We start from the raw sequence: 20,517 nt of genomic DNA, 5'->3' as shown, positions 1-20,517 counted from the left end.
TAACTTTTCTTATCTGTTTATGACAGTATGTTGGCCAATCTTAATAATAAGTGGTGCTACCAGCCCTGTATATAATAGCCTGCAAAGTACTTTTGGATCCTTTGGAAAATGTCCTGCACCACGAGATGGAGAAAGTAAAGGGTTATTGTTCTATTTGTTTAGCCTCACAATGGTAGCTCCTAAAAGCAATCTAATGGCAATGTTACCATCTGACTGTCTGTCTCTTTAAACAAACCACTGAAGTCAGCAATCAGCAGAGGAATTCGGACATGAAATTAATTCTCAGAAAATGTAACCAACCAGTCTGTGTTTGTCTCATTAGTTCCACTAATCTAATTTTTTTTATGGAACATTTCACTCAGCTTTCCTCTTCCTTTGGTTTGGGGTCTGGAGAGGTCTCTTAGCATAAATTTGCTCTAGATTGAAAATAAGACAAAGAAGACACCCATTTATGGACAGTAGAGAAAGGAGGTGCCTTTCTTTCCCTGCAACTCAGACACAGACACACGTGCATGTGCAAACACAGGGGTGCACAATTCCACTTTCGAACCTTTCCCACAGGTTCTAGATCCTCTTTACAGCTGTCTCTCACAAACTATGGGGTCTGCCCTCCCACCCCCACTGGGGTCTGGACAGTGCCTGGCTGGGGACGGAAGCTCTTGCCTTAGTTTTATTTATTTGCAATCTTGAAAATAAGAAAATACCAGGGGTTGCCTTGGATTCCCTGCAACAGTCCCCTATTCCAGCTTCAACTACTGACTCTTTCATGCATGCAGGACCGAGCAGGATTTTCCTTTGCAGTGACTCCTCCCTGTATCACTGGCACTCAGGGCAGGCAGTGGGTTGACTGTCACCCCTCTGCTCTCAATGCTTCCCTGCTAGTGCCCAGCCAGCATAGATCCTCTGTGAAGAACAGAGGGGAGGAGGCAATATCTGCCTGAGAGATGAAGGGGCCAGAATGGGGGGACCCATGCTGGCCATGAGCTCCTGTCTCCCCATGGGCAAAGAGTTAACTAGCAGACTACAGTAAGATTTTGTCATAAACGCTGTGTGTACCTCCATGCACTGCATGATATCACCTTGCCTGCCGCACAGGGTGAAATCAAAGGGGTGGTAAGGGGGAAACCAGCAGGGAATGACAAAGAGAAGATGCATGCCCAGGGCCCTTGGGGAAACAGTGGGGAAGCTGTTAATTTGGGAATGCCCCCTGCATAGCTCCAGCTAGGCTAGTGAAGTGTATTCCTCCCAGGCGGACAGGGGCGTGTCATAGTATAATTCCCAAATCTGGACCTTAGCGTCCAAAATATGGGTACAAGCATGAATTCCCCTAAGCTTAATTACCAGCTTAGATCTGATAGGCTGCCACCAATCAGGACTTAAGTAGAGCGCCTGATAGACTCTAGTGTCCCCAAACCCTTCCCTGGGGACCCCCAAGACCCAGATTCCTTGAGTCTCACAACAAAGGGAAATAAACCATTCCCTTCCCCCTCTTTACCTCCTCCCAGATCTTTCCCGCCCTGGGTACCCTAGGAGATCACCGTAATTCAAATCCTTGAATCACTACTCCCCCCTCCCTTCTTCCCCGGAGAGAGATACACAGATAAACGCCGAGAGCAGGCTTTTCTTCCCTCCTCCCTTTTGTTTCTCCCACCAATTCCCTGGTGAGTACACAGACTCAAGTCCTTTGAACCTTAACTAGGAGAAAAAAATCAAACAGGTCTTAAAGCAAAGGTTTTAATAAAAAAAAAGAAAGAAGAATGTAAAAGGTTTCTCTCTGCAATTTAGATGGTAAACAGTTACAGGGTCTTTCAACTATTAAACAATAGAAAGAAACTTTCTCCAGCAGAAACACAATTTAAGCTACTTCCAGCAAGTACACATATGCAAATGGAAAAAAACAAATTAAAAGACTATGACCGCCTTTTCTTACTTACAATTCTGAATAGATAAGAGACTGTAGCAGGGAGATTGGCAGAACCTGGTTGCACCTCTAGCCCCATCCAGGACCCAGAGAGAACAAAACCAAACCCCAAACCCACAAACAAAGGCTTCCCTCCACGAGATTTGAAAGTATCTTGTCTCCTGATTGGTCCTCTGGTCAGGTGTGTGCAGGTCACTGTTTGTTAACCCTTTATAGGTGAAAGAGACATTAACCCTTAGCTATCTGTTTATGACAGGGCGGCTCTAGGTATTTTGCCGCCCCAAGCACGGCAGGCAGGCTGCCTTCGGCGGCTTGCCTGTGGGAGGTCCCTGGTCCCGCGGATTCGATGGTACACCTGCAGGAGGTCTGTCGAAGCCGTGGGACCAGTGGACCCTCCGCAGGCAAGCCACCAAAGGCAACCTGCCTGTCGCCCTCGCGGCCTGGAGCCGCCCCTGCAGGCGGAACACAGGGTCAAAGAGGCTACTAAAACCCGAGAGATGCTGTCCTTGGCAGGAAAGGGTGGGGAGGGCCCAACTGGAGGTGAGTCTCTGACAGGCTATGTCTACACTACAAGCTGGGGTGTGATTCAGGTGGGTTTGTAGTCAGCACAGCTCAGCCCTGTAATCCCTGCCCATTCGGTGTGGTGTGCTGTCCCCCTCTAGTGGCTGCTGGACCAGCGAGTGATGAGCCTGCTACAACCTCGGCTCGATGAGATGTGTCTTTCAGCTTATGCAGTAGAAGCTCATGCGTTAAGCTCCAGAGGTCTCAGGTTCAATTCTGGCTGCCAGCCAGAGTCTGTTGGTGTAACACTACCATGGCTATGCTGCTAGCAAACAGGGTTACCAGACAGCAAGTGTGAAAAATTTGGATGGGTTGTGGGAAGTAATAGGAACCTATTTAAGAAACAGACCTCAAAATCAGGACTGTCTCTATAAAATCAGGACATCTGGTCACCCTACCACTAAGAGAGTCAGCATGTACGTGAGTGGGGGACTCACTCCCCTAGCGTGTGGTGTAGACATCACCAGAGAGACAGGGAGCGCAGGCTGCGTCTCACATCCCAGAGATGGAGGTAACTGGGCTGAATGGAGCTTAAAGGCTTGCAAGGAAAAATTATGGGTTCGGAAAGGGGAAATAGGTGTATAGACCTTTACTGTCCAGGGGGTTAGACCGGATGACCCTTCTCACCCTATGGTATCCTTTGCTGTGAGTGCCACGTACCAGCAGGTGAACGAATACTGCTTTGTTTTGAAGAAGCTGTACTGGAGTCATTTTGATTGGCTCACTGGTTACAGGCACCAAACCTGGGTGGGCCTGTCCTGTTCACACGATTGGGAAGCGGGGGCTGCAGCCCAGCAATCCAGTCCCGGAGTGGTTGGACCATAGTGTTCCACCCAGAGAGAGGTGCAGAAACCAGGCATGTGACCCGAGGTGTGCACCTAAGACGGGCTAGAAGGGGCCCTGCACCCTTGACACTCCCCCATTCTGTCTCCCCATCCTGCAGCTCTGTTCCAATATTGGGGACCACAGGTCACACTCAAGTTTCCATGAAGGTCTGTGTTTCCATGCCTGGATAAGCCACATGCCCAGAAACCAGCTTCTCCCTCGGTGACTCCCTGTGTCAGGGTTAAGGTTCTCATCCATGTGTCTAGTGCAGTTGCCTGGTTTTCCACTAGTGTCTAGTCAAGATGAATGTTGCCTCCAACACAGAAAGGGGCCTGAGCTCATTTGCTGATGGCTCTGGAAGGGCACTTTTGAACGTGACATGGCCCCTGCATGATCTCGCTTTAAAAATAAATTCTAAGCAGTGCTTTGCTCTTATTGGCAAGCCCCTGCCCTCTTGAAACAAAGCGTGCGACTCCCCAGTGCTGTGGGAGAGGTTAGAACCTGGCCCTTTGAACCCACCACCCTCCTGGTTACCATTCCAAATTTCGCCCTGAGAACCAGAACGATTGGCTTGCACAGAAAACCAGGACAAAGTGAACACACTGCAACCTGATCCATGGCTACTGAACCCCTGTTGCTGCCTTGGAGGTAGGTGGGAGCAGCAGGTGCCAAACCTCTCTCAGAATCAGGTCCCTGCTGAATACTTGTGTAACTCATCTATTTTTTTAATAGAACTTTAAAAACCTTGCTGATGAGCAGTACGTGAACTAGAAAGTTCGTTAGGGCTTTGTGTCAGCAGCTCTCAGTTGGCCATTTGCAGCAGCTGTTTCTCTTGAGACACGGCCCATCCTCTAATGAGAGTTTGTTTTTCTGTTTCTTGCAGCAACTTAGAGACGGAGAAGTTGTGTGGTAAGTAGGGCCACCAGCTTGGTACCTCTAAATGAATTAGTCCCAGGAGATTGTTTCAGAATTGCCCAGGTTTCTTGCTTTGCAGCATCTGACAGTAGTCACTGGCAGAGACGGGACACTGGGCTAGATGGACCTCGGGTCTGAGCCAGTCTGGCCGTTCCTATTTGTGCATCTCATCCAGTTGTGACAGGATGATATTGCAGGAACTCTGCAAGTTGGAAAGCATGGGGCTTTGCCCTGGTTTGGACATTTTGATCCCTGGGAAGGAAAGGGCATTTTGCTCTATTCCATGGATGTCAATCTGGAGTCATTGCACTGATTTCAATGCAATTAACATGACTTAGCAGAGAGCAGAATTTGACCTCCTTTCATTATGTCTAGCACTGCAAATGCCTTCTGTGTAGACAATGAGCCCCAGCTGCCTTTCCAGGTGAGGGCACAGAACAAAATAATATCCCAGCAGCAGGTTTCCTAGGAAATAGCAGAATGGAGACAGGCCTTGACGGAATTGCTTTGAAATCTAACCTTGATCTTCTGTCCCACTCCAGATTATTTCTCGGAACACCTGGGAGAATACAGACATGTGCTTTCTGCTCTGGAAGCACTGAACACTGCTGTCTTGGCTGCCATGGACAAAACCAAACTGGTAAGGATGGGGCCCTAAAAAATCCAGGACCCACAGTGTGGGGAGGAGACAACACATTGCCTCAGTGAAACCTGGGTCTTCGTAATGAGTGCTTCCATGCCCTCAGATTCTTGCTTAATACCCCTTGCGGGTAATGTCAGTCCTTGCATGAGTGTGTAAATGATAATGTAATTAACCAGCTAGTGTGTATGTGCACCACCGCCCGCTAGTATATGGAACTGAAACTCTTCAGCTGCTGTCATGGGCCCTATACTGCTAGCAGCCTATGCAGATTCTAACTGAACCCGAGTGGTAGGAGTTGTGTGTTTGGAGCAGAGAGTTCTGAGTTCTGTCCCTGCTGTCCCCATGAAATGCTGAGCGATGGTGGGGTGTGTACAGCACAGGAACAAGCAGGGTGTCCGAGGAGGCTGCAGCCTTGTCACAATGTGAAAAACAGGCTATTGAAGTGCTGAACTGACTGTAGCGCACGGGCTGGATGCAGCAAACCCTGCTCCCTGCCTCAATATGCAGGCAGGCAGCAGGTATCCTGGTAAGAAAAAAGAGTGGCTTTTAAAAGTCACAGCAAAATGCCCTGGTACCTGCCTGGGTTTGGAAAGCACAGAGGCATCATGGGACTGCGGAGTAGGCAGGGCAGGCCCTAGCATGCATTTAGCTAATGGCGTCTCTGGCTTGTGGGTGCTGAGGAGACTTGTTTGGATTTTTAATCTTGAGTGTTCCTGCAGCAGGGACAGGCGGTAACGTGGCCTCAGTTGTGTGTGTGTTTGTGTGTGTGTGTGTGTGTGTGCGTGCGTGTGTGCGTGCATGCGTGTGCACACACTCATGTATCTTTTGTGCTGGTAAATGTGCCTTTTTATGAAACCAGGGCATGTGTGCACCTGCTAGTGAGCACACACTAGACACTAAGCATTTCCAGCTCACTGCAGCTCCTAAGAGGAGCTCTGCCTTCCCACTAACTAGCCTTGGAGTGGCCCGGGACAATGGCCAGTAATTCTCGAGCTAGGTTTGTACCCTTCCTGCAGGTATCTATGAGGGAAGGACAGAAGCTCATTGTCCAACATTTTCTGCAAGAGACAGGACAGGAACTAAAATCATTTGACAAACTGGTCTTGTATTGAGCCTAGATGGGACTCCCACCTTTCCCTCTAGCCCAGCTCTGCCCCTCAGTACATGACAATGAATCATCCCTCCACGGCCTTTCTTGATCCCGTTATATGTTCACATGCTTTCCCTGTTAAGGTTTTCCCTCCATTCTCGGTGCCAATAGCCTGCCAAGCCCCCCTGTGTTTCCTGGCTCATTCAGGACAGTTACCATCACATGTGCTCTTTGTTTGAGCTCCTCTGGCAAAGGAGCTCCTGTGCTAGTCATTAGGAGACAGAACATTCTCCATGTCTGTAGCTTGCAGGGGCCTGAGTTGCTCTCGCTAGCTGTCTAGACGGCTGTGTGGGATATATCCACACACGGCTGGCTCTCCGGCTGGTGGGATATCACAGTGGACTGATGGAATCCTGTAGATTCCCTGAGAGTTGCAGCCAAAATAACGCCCCCATATTCAACCAACGTGAGTAATAACCTCATGGTGCTGCTGCTCTGCTGTCACCCCAAGTAGGAAGAAGGCTGGCTTGACAGAGGGAATCGCGCCATGTGCATGCCTGTGGCTGTCTCACTGCTTGTGGAACGGACACATCTAGTCAAGGTGTTATCATAGGTGGAGCTGGAAGAATACTGCCCAGGAATGGTCACAGCTGTTTGTTCCAGTTTTAAAGTTAATACGCTTCGTCCAAGTGCAGGATCCTTATGTGTTTGCTTTCTACAGAGAGACCACGGGCTGATTGTTAAAGGTCTTTAGGTACCTACAGATGCCTTGCTTTGGAGAATCCTACTAGGTGCCTATCTGCATCTTTAGGCACCTAAATCTCTTTAACAGGCTGCCCTGAGCCGCCAGTTTGCTCTCAGGAACGTTTAGAGAAGCAGGGAATTTTGAATGAATAGTAGGAAAAAATGTAGAAAGAATTTCAAACTTGTAAACGTAAATCTCCACACTTGAACTCTGACCCTGAGAGTTACCTTGTCCACTCGGGGTAGAGACACCATGTGACCTGAGGTCTGAGTCCATTCAAAACTAACCAACACAGCTTGAGTATTGAATGTCGAATGGGATGAGGGGCAGATCCAGCTCTGATTCCCAGAAAGTATCCAGAAATAATGACTCGGTTTGAGAAAATAACGAAGGGCTCAGTACAATCCACAAACAGAAGAAGAGGCTAAATTCACTGGATGAATTCCTGGCTAGGAGTCACTTGCTTAGACCAGTTGTATGTGCTTTCCCTCTTGCTCTATTTTATAAGCTTCCTTTGCATGGTTGGAAGGCAAATCTGTGACTCGTAACTAGGCCAGGCAGGCCAGGCCCTGCCGGCTTGTGCGTTGTATAGCAGAGAGTCTGCAGCAGAGAGCATTCCGTGCTAAATACAGCTGTGAGAATGCCTCTGTGAATAATGGATGGGAACGCTCCCTGGGAATCAGCGGCCCCGTTTTGTATCTTAAGTAAATTGGCCCCGTTTTGTATCTTAATGTAAATTGGCTTGAGTCTGTACTCAGGGGCTTATTTCATTCACAGCTGCAGGGTGGGATGGAATTCCCAGGGGTCTTTCTTTCCATTTCACATGAAGCGGTTCAGACTTGGTGTGCAGCAGATTAATGTGTGTGTGTGTGAGACAGAGAGAGAGGCAGAAGGGAGAAGTGTGTGAGTGAGTGAGAGATGGAGAAGGTGTACATGTGTGTTTCCAAGTCGTTATGCTTCAAAAGCATAGGAGCTAGGGGAGCAGAGCCACTGCCTAGCTCTGCCAGCCAAGGAGGGTTGGCGTCGCAGGTGTTCGTCCCCCTCAAAAATTAGGCTCCAGGGACATTGAGTTTAATGCCCAAAATGGAGTCATCCAGATTTAGGTACATTTTGGAAAATCAGGCCCTAAGTGACTTGCCCACTATCACACAGTGACAAAGCCAGGAATGGAATCCAGGAGCCCTGGCTCCCAGTGATGTGCTTTAACCACCAGACAACACTCCCTCCCATTAGGCAAATGGTTAACTTTAAAGTTATTGCTCAGAAATAAAACTATTCAAGGCAGTACATGGCATGGCTGCACAGAATTCCAGACCTCAGCTCCATCTGCCATCCATTGCTCCCTTCAACCTCCTCATTAAAAGGGAAGGAAGAGGCAGAAATATGCAAATCCCTGCATTCATAGAAGCCCTGCATACAGGATATGGCTGCGCACGAAAAGATTCTGACACCTGCTACCCACTCACTGGCATAAACAAGGCAATCGGGATCAGAAGAACATGTGAACAGCAGGCAGTTACACCATGGGGCTGTCATGGCAGCCAAGATTTGCTTCATCTCTAGGGGGAGAGAGAATCATTCACAATAGGTATCAGTCAGAAAGTCCTGAGTTTGTTTCCATTTGGGTGGAAGGGAGGATGGCTCAGTGGGTAGCACCACACGCTCCCCTTGTGCATGAAACGGGTCAGAGAGACCTAGCAAGTCATGGAAAAGGAGAAGAGGCTGGTGAAGGAGGAGGACTGAGACCCACTTGTTCCTGTTGCCCTGCTATGGTGAAAAAGTACAACACCATAAAGGGACAGGGCAAATTCCTTCCTGCTCCCAGCAGGCGATCAGCTTGTGCCGTGAAGACAAGGGGTCTTTGTAATTTTTATCCTCAGTGCTGTGACTGCAGACGCACCAATTATAGGTGGCACATGATGCAACAATGCCTAGAGTTAATGATGCCTAATGCTTCCCATTATAAACCCCCCTTTTCAGTTGCTTATAACTTGGCCAGACTTTAATCGTTTAAACTAAATTTTCCATGTTGAGTGTCTGCCTCAGACTGAATTCTTTTGGAAAATTTCAGCAAAAATGTTTCGGCAGTTCCCAAGAGCAAGATTTGGGAGGAAAGAATTAGTTGTTTATCAAATAAATAGGAAAATAGGGGTTCTAATTCCCACAATTCTCTGGTTATTTAGGTATCCCAAACAGTAAATAAAATTGTCATATTTCAGATGTCACCATCACCTCCATTCAAGATCCTCATTAAAAAGGAAGCAAAAGGCAGAAATATGCCCCATCCCATGTGGTTTTTTGTTTCCAGGATAGATTCTGTTCTCAGCATGGTCTGTGTGTAAAGGTTTATTAGACACAGGTACAGGGCAAGATGAAAGTTTCTCTAGACAGTGTCTTTTGTAATGACTTAATTCTTTGTGTATTCAGGTGTTTCTACAAAGGACAGTGCCATTACCGCCTGCTTCACAGTGTGGCACCCACATGATCTAGTCGTTCATTTAACAGTCACTGGTTTAATTATGATAAAGCTCACTGGGACGTTAAAGATGGCTGTATGGGCCTGTTCAGCGGGCACCTCGCGCACTCATTTTCTTAAATGAATTTGTCACTTTTCTTTATCACCTCTTACTCAGCTCTTCCAGCTTGAGCAGATTCTCTCCCAGCATTCTATGCAATCCACTGACATTTCTGCGGATAACAGAAGCAAGAAGGCCAGGCTGACATGCTAGATTTTAGTGTATGGAAATGTAATGCAGTTCCAGGATCAATGCTAGACATGTGATATGAGACAATGGAGGGGGGTTTTCCCCCTAGGGCGTTGGATCAGGGAGGTAGCTCAGAGCTAACTCCTGCTTGTTATACTCATGGTAATTGTCACATTGACTTGAGTGGGGCTACATTTGTGAGTAAGGAGGGTCAGGTTAGGGTTTACTATCCATAGCCAAAGGGATGAAGTCTGGTTTCTTATTAATGTGATGTGCCTATAGGCTAAGCCATTAGAATAAATTAGTCAACGCATAAGTAACTAGCTCTAAAAACATCAGGGATTTTCAAAAGCAAGTAAGAGACTCAGGAGCCTAAGTACCAGTGATTTTCAGTGAAACTTAGGCTCCTAAGTCACTTAGACACTTGAAAATTTTCCCTGTTGCCTGTTTCCCGCCTGTGTCTTAATCACATTCCCTCTTCACTCAGACTGGCATTTTCCAAGAGGCCCAGCTCCCATGGAAAGTAATCAGGATTATTACTTATCCCAGAGCGCTGGCCAAAGCCTGTCAGAGTTAAGATCCCCGAATTGTTTCCATCCAAACCTCCTGTTTCATACTTCCATCACTTTTGAATTTTTCAATTTCTGGGCTGAAGTTTTCCAGACTTGGTCTCTGTCCCAAGGGAATTTGGGGGGATGGTGGTGGAAGTTAAGCAAAAACAGCCCAAGTGTCTTGGAATTAGAGGATAAAGAAGAAAATAGTTTTCCTGATATTCAAAAAAATGTCTGTTCATCACTTTTTTCTTTTTCTTTTGAACAGCCCTAAAGTCAAAACGGCTGTGGATTTTAAGTTCCAATTTGGCAGGGATGTAGCCATCCTGCAGGAGCAGTGCAAGGGTTTGTTCTGGGGGAATTGGTGATTGAAAATCACCAGACAGGGCATGGGCCATCGGTTTCAATTTAGTGGCACACCTAAAGAAGGCTGAGTTACACTTGTGTGTGGAGCTAACTTAGCTGAGCAATACACAGCTGTGTCTCCTGAAGGGCCACTTTCTAGCTATTTCAGAGAAACGGAAGATCTCTTCCTGTTCCCACATTCCTCCTCATGATGCTCTTTGCCTACAGGAAGGTGCTTGGAGCCAATGCGTGCAGAATTCTCTCCTTCTGTCCTCCAGTGACTTTCATAATTCCTTGCACTTCCCAAACTTTATTTAATGACACTTCATACCACTCCCCGAGCCGGTAAGCAAATTGCTCCTGTTTAACCTGTGGGGTAAGTGACACACAGAGAGAATAAGGGACTTGCCCAAGGTCTCAAAGGAGGTGGGGTTCAGAGCTGGGAATGAATCCCAGTTCTCTGATGTGCTGTTAGATCACAGACTGCTTTCCATCCACAGCATGTGCACTGGGATGGGATTACTCAGATTCACCTCCTTTTCTACTATACATTGAGGTCTATGGTGGGGAAGGCGCTGGGCAAATGTAAAGCAGTGTCTTGAAGCCCGTTTTACAGGTAGAAAAATTGAGACACAACAAGGCTGTGATGTGGGGGAACACTTCACATCCTGGCTCTGCCATTTTTGCTGCATGATCTTGGTCACATCACTGAACCTCTCTTGACCTCATTGTCCCTGTCTGGAAAACTGAGGTTCTCATGCTTACCTACCTCGACGCAGCATTTTGAGATCTGGGGTTGCAAAAATCCTGTCTATGTTCAAAGCCCATGAGCTCATATCCTCAAAGAGATTTAGACCTTCCCTGAAGTCATTATTACAGAAATAAAAATGAAGGCACAGAATTAGCACCTGGCTTGCTTGGGCAGCACTGGGGTTCTGGAACCGACATAGGCCTCTTTTCTAAAAAGGCATGGGTCTTGTTCTAGCTTTGACACCTATTTGCTGTTTGATCTTTGGCAGGTCACTTAACTTCACAGCATTGCTCTTCTGCATCAGCCTCATTCATTCCCCCTCCCCCAAACTCTCTAAATGTCTGGGGGAGAACTGCCAGTGCAAATTCTTGTGATATGTTTATTTTTGCTCCAGTATTTGCAGTGCTTTTGCTTCCACACACATTCCTATGAGTAAAAGCCCCTTCTCTCATCTTTGCGCCCAAGCAAATGGATGCACAGGAGAAACAGGTGGTCATAAATTATTTGAAAACAGGGCAACATAAAGCAGAAAATAAAACAAAAGTTGTCTAGGTTTTAATCTGTAGTGGATGAATAAAGGGTCCCTTGAAAAGGCTACATCAGGAGCCAACAAATTAGAATGCTGTACCTTTCCTCCTCAGCGGATGCTAGAGTGGGTCCATGGGCAATTGTCTCATATCACATTTCTAGGAATTAGTTCCAGACGGCTTTTGCAGTAAACAGAAGAGAGTGTCTGAGTTTGTGCAAATCAAGCAAATACAAATGATGTTGGCAATGATTTCAGCGCCAAAAGCTTTAGCTAGAGAGAATGAGATTGTGCACAGATGGAGTCTCTCCAGGAATCCCCAGCCTATATTCGGGTTCCCCCCAAACCGACGCCCTGATCCCATTGTAATAGTCTCTTTATTTGGATTTCCTTACAGCTGGGGCAAAAGGAGATTGAAACAGCAGAGGGAGCTCTCGCCACACCAGCCAAGGAGGAGAGGCGGGGGAGTTGGTGGGGAACACTGCATAGCTATGGTTTCATCAGAGGATGGAAAGCTATTCTCTCCCCTTGCTGCCACTCCCCGCTCATAATCAGACACGCCGAGTACTGGAGAGGCAGAGAGCATAGGCCTGGGTGCTGCCATAATAAAACCAAGCCAGAGATTTTCAAAGTGGCCTCCAGGGGCTGGATTCATTTGAACAGGATCTGGACATCCTGATGGCTCAAGTAGTGCGTGCAATCTCAGCCTCCAGGTAGAGCAGCCCCTTTGCATGAGGATAAGTGGTTTGTATCTGTCGCTGTGCTGTCGTGCTCTTGGTTTAGCCAACCTGGGTTGAGACTCTCTGCCTCATGTTCGGCTGCCTGGTGGCTGGGTGTGTACCTGGGTGTGCAGCTGCAAATCCCTGACCCGGAACTCCAAATAACACCCCACATGCTGGGGGAGCTCAGTCTGAACTGGACTCCAGACTTCCTGCTTCTGGCCCACTTCCAGCCACGTGGGAAGTTCCTGGCTGGCCCACACTGAGCTCCCGTCACCACCTGAACGGCTTTGTGGTGAGCTGACCTACAGCTGAGACCTGTCCAGGCAGCCAAGGCCGGGGCCCATTTAGTTGCATCTCTAGAAGGTTCTTATTCATGGCCTGGCAGGTAAATGAGGAGGTTCATTTAAAACACAGAAGAAAGTACACCTGCAGTAACGTTGCCTCTGCCAAGTGCTCTCCCAGTGGCTGAGGTGAGAAGCTATATTAATATCTGCTGTCTCCTCCTGCTCAGGTTTGAGAGGAGAGCTGGCTCTGGCCTGACACTTCTGAACATTTGAAGCCATGGGAACACTAACTCAATTAATGGCTGTGTCCTCTGGGGTTTTTGTCTCCTGACAGAAATATTTCCCACTCCATGTAATCCAGGTTATTCAGCAGATTTGGGTGAGCATTCCCAATGATGCAGTTAAATCATAAACCCCTCTTCTCTTTGGTGAGACACTGTGTCCAGGCTGTGCAACAGGAGTTGCATCTGCTATCACTCTAGAAATGAATGTTACTGATTATTGCTGCAGAGCTAGGCTTTGTGACAGTTGTATGGTACCCCAAAGGAGAGTAATTCAGTGGTATGGGGCTCTCAACTGGAGGGTGTTCATGACAGGGGAGCAGCCAGGCCAAATTGGAGTGGGTGGCATTGCAGCCCCATGCGTGAGGGTTGTTGTATCCTGATGCTATTGTAAGGTGGGGCCTGGGTCTTGAAGCAAAGATGCTAAGGTGGGGCATGTCAAGCTTTTCAGAATCCACCTTTGTAATAGTACAATTAGCTGCATGTTAGTTAATAATCCCCATTCTATAGCATTTCTCCTCAGTAGATCTCAAAGCACTTCACAGGCTGTCATGTATTTATCCCCACAACACCCAGCTTGGATACACAAGGCACGTTACAAATGGCTGTGTGGACGTGGCTTGGGCTCTCGAGCCTGAGAGGGATGCCTGAAAGCCTGAACTCCAGTGACTACGTAGCTCTCTTTAGCACTCTAGGATGAGCCCCACCTACAAGTCTGTGGGCCCAGGCTGGTAGCCTTACTCCCAGGTGCAGTGTAGATGTTCCCACAGGGCCAGGGCAGTGTTGTCAATTCCATTGTGCCTCAGTTCCCCCTCTGTACAGCGAGGCTGAGTGACTTGCTCAAGGTCAGACAGGAAATCTATGGCAAAGCAGGAAACTGAATCTGGGTCTTCTCGGTTCCAAGCCAACACCCTAATAACTGGGCCCTCCTTCCTCACCAAAGCTGTTGGAAACCATCAGTGGAGTGGAGCTCAGGACCCCAGTGAGGGGGGCACAGCTGGCTTTATGCCATCCTTGCCATCCCCCAGTCCGAGGGGAAGTTGGAGGCCATTTCAGCCCCCAGTACAAGTGAGAGCCGTCTCGGGGCTCAAGTTGCTCTAAAATGGTGGGCGAGCCTTTTGCTAAGCCACTGCACAGGGGGTGAATTTCAGCCTGTATGTGGAGTTTCACTAAGAATTTGTCTGGCGAAAGATCCCTTCCCTTTCACCTCAGCAAGTGATGGCAGGCACTTCCACAGAGCACTGGTAACTACGGGGGCTCAGAAGGCCATCTGTTCATTCCCAGTGAGGAGCAGCTGTAGCAACAGCAGGAGACAAGGTAATCATCCCTAAACCTCACTGCTGTGAGGTAACCGCAGCTTCTCATCAGCCAGAGCAGAGGAAGGGATGGAAGTGCCAGTCCCTTTGGAAAGAAGAATTCTGTGCCAGCTGGAAGATGAAATCCAGGTATAGCAAAATGCAACATCTTTGATTTTGCAAGCTTTATTCACTTTGTGGACATTCGCTCATTTTAATTTGGGGAAACTGAGGTACAGGAAAGGGGCAGTAACTTGCCCAAGGTCTTGCAACAAGCCAGTGGCAGGGCTGAGGTTAGAACTCTATCCATTGATCTGCACTGCCTCCTAGTCCTGGCTCCTGGACTGGAGAGACCATCGGTCTGTTGCGACATTCCTGCGCAGGCTTGTCTGACATGGGAACTGTTCACAAACATGTGGATGTGTATAAAAGCCTAGGTGTGGGTTCTCCCAAATCTACAGCCCCAATGAGCAGGACTGAACAAGCCCTGAAGTGTTAGGCTTGAGTGAGCCTGGATCCTCATAATATATAACACTCGCCCCCTTCCTCCCCCACAGACGTTTCGCTAGCACTCTCGGAAATGCCAGCATTGACAGGGTTAAACTCAAGTGCATTCGTTTGGGACTTACAAAATTATGGAGCCCTCAACTTCTCCATGGGTCAGAGTGAGATGCAATAGGAATGGGAAACATTCAACCTTGACAATATTGTGGGAATCTGTTTTGGACATACATGCTCTGGACAGCAAATTCACAACACCCAGCAAGGGGAAAAGTCTGACAGGCTTCTGATGTTTTCGGTGATTCATTTCTCCTCCAGTCTGAGTGACCCAGAGTTCACACTGAGTGGGGAACCTGTGATTTGAAGGGGTTCACCATTTCATGATGTTCCTCTCCCCTTCTTGTTCTGGTTGAGCAGTGTTTGAACACAGCAGATCTTCTGTCGGTAATTTGATTTGAGCCTGGAAAGTTTGAATGGACTGGAAATTAGAAGTGACTCAGAAAGGAGCTCAGTGACTCACTGCAGATAGGATACTAGGGAAAAAGCAATAGTTATTGAGTTCACTTATGTTCCTCTCTCTAGCATGAATGCACCCCAGCTGCCCAGGGGATGAGGTCTTCTTCTCCTTGTCCAGTGCTACCACAGCAGTAGTATATGGGCTCAGGTCTGTTACCCTTACTCCACTTGAGTAGCACTTAGGCTATATCTACACTACAAATGTAGGTGAGCTGAACTACATTGCTCAGGACTGTGAAAAATTTCACACTGTGAGCCACGTAATTAAGCCGACCAAGACCCAAGCCTTGAGATAGACACCACTAAGTCGACGGAAGAATCCTTCTGTTGATCTAGCTCAGGGGTGGCCAACCTGAGCCTGAGAAGGAGCCAGAATTTAACAATGAACATTGCCAAAGAGTCACAGTAATACGTGAGCAGCCCCCCATCCACTTCCCCCTCCAGCCCCCAACGCCTCCTGCCCACCGGCAGCCCTGCCAGTCAGCACCTCCCCTCCCTCCCCATGCCTCCCTCCTGCTACAATCAGCTGTTTTGCAGTGCGCAGGAAACTCTGGTGGGGAGGGGGGAGGAGCGAAGGTATGGTAGGCTCGGGGGAAGGGGCAGGGGCCTTGGGGAAGGGGTGAAGTGGTGGCAGGACCTGGGGCAGAGCAGGGGGTTAAGCAATGAGCGTCCCACTGCACATTGTAAAGTTGGCACTTGTAGCTCCAGACTCGGAGTCAGCACCTATGCAAGGAGCCACATATTAACCTCTGGAGCCAGCGGTTGGCCACCCCTGATCTAGCTCCCACCTTTCATGGAGGTTGATTACGCATAGCAACAAGAGAACTCCTTCCCTCACTGCTGTACATGTCTACGCTGAAGCACTATAGCTTAGACAGGGCCGTTTGTTTTCAGGGTTTTTTTATTTAATTTTTCCTGGGAATTTATCAGTGTTTATTACCACAACAACAAAAAGAGATGAAAATCAGTGCAAAAAACTATTAATAATTTTTCTGGGTAAATACCGGGGTTTATTTTGGTGGATGGAAGAACATGAGGAAGGGGAAATATCCCGTAGATTAATGCTTTGAGTTCCGTTCATCAATGTGGTTTGCTGCAGAACTAAAACAGAACTCAAAACACAATGCCTCCTCTGAATTTAAGAGAACAATATCTCTCTAAACTCCAGATAAAATTTTTCATTTGAATAAACATTTTACTGTTGTAGACTATTAGCCTGTAAATATTTACATTTAATAATTGGGCCACACTATTTGTGACTCATACACTCAACTTCATCCTTTTCATCTGTTTTTGTTGTTTTAAAACTTTCAAATACTTCCTTGTGCTCTGAAATGGATCCGATACAGATCTTTGTTTTCTTCCCATTTTAGTATGTGAGATCTTTAACCCGTTATCTGCTAACCACTTTTTGATTACAAATATTTGCACGGTAAAAATGATAAACAAAAGAAATAGTATTTTTCAATTCACCTCATACAAGTACTGTAGTGCAATCTCTTTATCATGAAAGTGCCACTTTAAAATGTAGATTTTTTTTATTACATACCTGCACTCAAAAACAAAACAATGTAAAACTTTAGAGCCTGCAAATCCACTCAGTCCTACTTCTTATTCAGCCAATTGCTAAAACAAACAAGTTTGTTTACATTTACAGGTGATAATGCTGTCTTCTTATTTACAATGTTACCAGAAAGTGAGAACAGGCGTTCACATGACACTTTTGTAGGCAGCATTGCAAGGTATTTACATGCCAAATATGCTAAACATGTGTGTGCTCCTTCATGCTTTGGCCACCATTCCAGAGGACATGCTTCCATGCTGATGATGCTTGTTTAAAAAAAAGTGTTAATTACATTTGTGACTGAACTCCTTGGGGGAGAATTGTACGTCTCCTGCTCTGTTTTACCTGCATTCTGCATATATTTCATGTTATAGCAGTCTCAGCTGATAATCCAGCACATGTTGTTCATTTTAAGAACACTTTCACTGCAGATTTGACAAAACGGAAAGAAGGTACCGATGTGAGATTTCTAAAGATAGCTGTGGGACTCGACCCAAGGTTTAAGAATCTGAAGTGCCTTTCAAAATGTGAGAGGGACAAGCTGAGGAGCATGTTTTCAGAAATCTTAAAAGAACAACACTCCGATGCAGAAACTACCGAACCACCAAAAGAGAAAATCAACCTTCTGCTTGTGGCATCTGACTCGGATGATGAAAATCAACATGCATCAGTCTGCACTGCTTTGGTTTGTTATCGAGCAGAGCCCCGTCATCAGCATGAACGCATGTTCTCAGGAATGGTGATTGAAGCACAAAGGGACATATGAATCTTTAGCGCATCTGGCACTTAAATATCTTGCAACACCGACTACAACAGTGCCGTGAGAACGCCTGTTCTCATTTTCAGGTGACATTGTAAACAAGAGGCGGGCAGCATTATCTCCTGCAAATGTAAATAAACTTGTTTGTCTGAGCTATTGGCTGAACAAGAAATAGGACTGAGTGGACTTGTAGGCTCTAAAGGGTTTCATTGTTTTATTTTTGAATGCAGTTACTTTTGTACATATTTTTTGTACATTTTTTCTACATTTGTAAGTTCAACTTTCATGATAAAGAGATTGCACTACAGTACTTGTACTAGGTGAACTGAAAAAATCTTTTTTTACAGTGGAAATATTTGTGATAAAAAATAATTATTAAGTGAGCACTGTATACTTTGTATTCTGTGTTGTAACTGAAATCAGTGTATTTGAAAATGTAGTAAACATCCTAAAATATTTAAATAAATGGTATTCTGTTATTAAGAGTGCGATTAATCACAATTAATTTTTTTAATTGCTTGATAGCCCTAATTTGAATGATACTAAAGTAGGGTGAAAATCAGAAAATGAATAATACTTTTTGTAGAACCCAGGAATTTTCCTGTAAAAATCAGTTTAAACTGAAAGTGAAAGGGCTTAAGCAAACACAACATAAGGGAGACCATGGGGTCCATGTACACGCAGTGCACACTGACAGAAGGAGCTTTTTGGATGGTGTAAGAACACCAGTTCCCGGAAAGAAAGTGTCTATGCTGGCAGGAGCACTGATCCATCGACATAGCTGTGTCTACACTGTGGGGTTTGTTGGCATAGCTGTGTCCGCTAGGGTGGAATTTATACACACCCCTGTCCGACGCTGCTATGCCGCTATAAGTTTTAAGTGTAGACCTAGCCTATCATAAGCAGGCCCATCAAAGTAAGTGCTGCCCAATATAAGTGTTACAGAACTGGCCTTGCAGCTGATAGAGGTTGAGTGTGGGACAGTCTGCTGGGATAGAAAACTGCTGCCTGGAGTGAGGAGACTATGGGGAGACCACTTCCTGCAGCCGGGGGTCAGTGAAGAGGAGGGTGATGGGAAATGGGCAGAGCAACCATCGAGGCAACAAAGGAAATGGAGGAGCCATGGGGTGAACCACGAAGGGAGGAAAAGGACAACAAATGGGACCAGTGACAGAGTAACCCTGTGGGAAGGGATTCAAAGGTTAACGAAAGAATGACATTGATGATGGTGCAGAGACCCCTGGAAAGGAGCAGGCTGGTGAAGGCAGCCCTCGGGGAGAATAGTCCAGCTCCTCTAAAGGGATATTGTAGAAGAAGGATTGCACAGATAAATAACTTGGTCTGAAGAAAAGTTTCAATGCATTATGAAAATGTTATTTGAACTGCTCCCTGAAACCACAGCTCTGTCTGCTCTTCTGGGCATCATAGCGAGGTGAGTGGTCTGATCGTGTTCAGGTGTGTGCCAGTCCAGAACACTGACTTATAGGAGATCAGATGCAGAATGTGGATAATCACCAGGGCCTGCTCTAACTTTTTTGCCACCCCAAGCAAAAAAAAAGAGTGCTGCCTTGTCATAACAACCACCTGCGAGCGCTGCGCTGCCAACCCCCCCAAGAGCCACGCCGCCCGAAGCCACCACTCCCCCAAGCACCACGCCGCCTGAAGCCCCCACCCCTTTGAGAACTGTGCCACCTGAAGCCTCTCCCCCTGAGTGCCACGCTACCCGAAGCCCTGCCCTCCCCCGAGCGCCGCACCACCAGAAGCCCTGCCCCCCAAGCACTGCGCAAGCCCCCACGCCCCCGAGTGCTGCGCTGCCGAACCCCCCCCAGCGCTGCGCTGCCTGAAGCCCCTGCCCCTGAGCACTGTGCTGCCCAAGCCCCTGCCCCCCGAATGCCGCGCCACCCAAGCCCCGCCCCCCCGAGCGCTGCACCACCGAAACATGCCCCCCCTCTGAGCGCCACCCGGCGGAAACAAAAACAAACAAAAAACCCCTAGAGCACTGCCCCACTGAACCAAAAAAACAAACAAAAATGAGCCTCACCCTGCCCCAAGGTGCCACCCCAAGCACATGCTTGGTCGGCTGGTGCCTGGAGCCGGCCCTGGTAATCGCACATGCAAATACTTCTGATTAGCCACCAGGGCCGCCCAGAGGATTCAGGGGGCCTAGGGCAAAGCAATTTGGGGGGCCCCTTCCATAAAAAAAGGTTGCAATACTATAGAATACTATATTCTCATGGGGGCCTGGGGCAAATTGCCCCACTTGCTTCCCCCTCTGGGCGACCCTGCCACCTGGTAGTAATTGTAATAGATCTGATTGTTATGTTCTGCATTTATAAAGGGCCCTTTGCTGTGGCAGCTGGAGCACTTCTCCACAGCACTTAAAAGCAGGCCCGCCTGGGTAGACACAGCAGTGTTTGCTAGGAAGAAAGCAAATGAAAAACTAAACAAAATCTCAAACTCAAATCAGTCTATCTTGCCCCACAGCTCTTGAAATCAGACAGCTAGTTCATTTTAGTCATGCTCTGCATTTGCATTAGAGCTGGCTGTGAACTTGAGAACCACTGTTTGAGGACGTGAGGAACCATCTTTTTCTTCTGTGTTTGCACAGCACCTAACGCAATGGGCCTTTGTCCATGACCGGGTCTCCCAGTTTGAGCTCAGAACTTGCATGAGGAGGATAAGTGGACTGTTACTGCCCGATGTGAACTATTGATCCTGTGTCGTTTGGGGGGACGTGGTATTTACTACTGTAAATCAGCTGAGTACATATAACCCAAGTGCAAAGACATGCCAAAGGGCATATTATTGACTGGAGTTAAGGTTTATGGCAGAAAATGATTGCCCTGCAAGTTAACAGCACAACTGGGTTTTCACCGTAGAGCTACATACACACACACAGCGCTAGGGTACCACACAGTGTGCGTGTGTGACCGTTAGCATGGTGTGGAGGCCAGTGAAGTCTCCTGTCTGTCAGGCAGCAGACTGTCCTGGATTCCATTAAAATCAGCCTGGTTTC

At 47.4% G+C, this 20,517-nt stretch overlaps 1 protein-coding gene across 2 annotated transcripts in view; it reads left to right on the top strand.

Moving 5' to 3' along the window:
• The window catches only part of NECAB3 (N-terminal EF-hand calcium binding protein 3), a 125,175-nt gene that overhangs the window by 69,331 nt on the left and 35,327 nt on the right, over positions 1–20,517 (top strand). For both annotated transcript variants that reach the window (XM_050917443.1, XM_050917441.1), the window contains exons 4-5: positions 4,191–4,216; positions 4,765–4,862. In XM_050917443.1, coding sequence (XP_050773400.1) covers positions 4,191–4,216; positions 4,765–4,862 — 124 coding nt within the window. The remainder of the gene's footprint in view (positions 1–4,190; positions 4,217–4,764; positions 4,863–20,517) is intronic.

Source organism: Gopherus flavomarginatus, chromosome 11 (genome assembly GCF_025201925.1).
Source record: "Gopherus flavomarginatus isolate rGopFla2 chromosome 11, rGopFla2.mat.asm, whole genome shotgun sequence".
In the NCBI taxonomy this organism is placed as follows: Eukaryota; Metazoa; Chordata; order Testudines; family Testudinidae; genus Gopherus; species Gopherus flavomarginatus.
The sequence above is the reverse complement of the archived record's forward strand: the minus strand, read 5'-3'. Positions and strand labels throughout refer to the sequence as shown.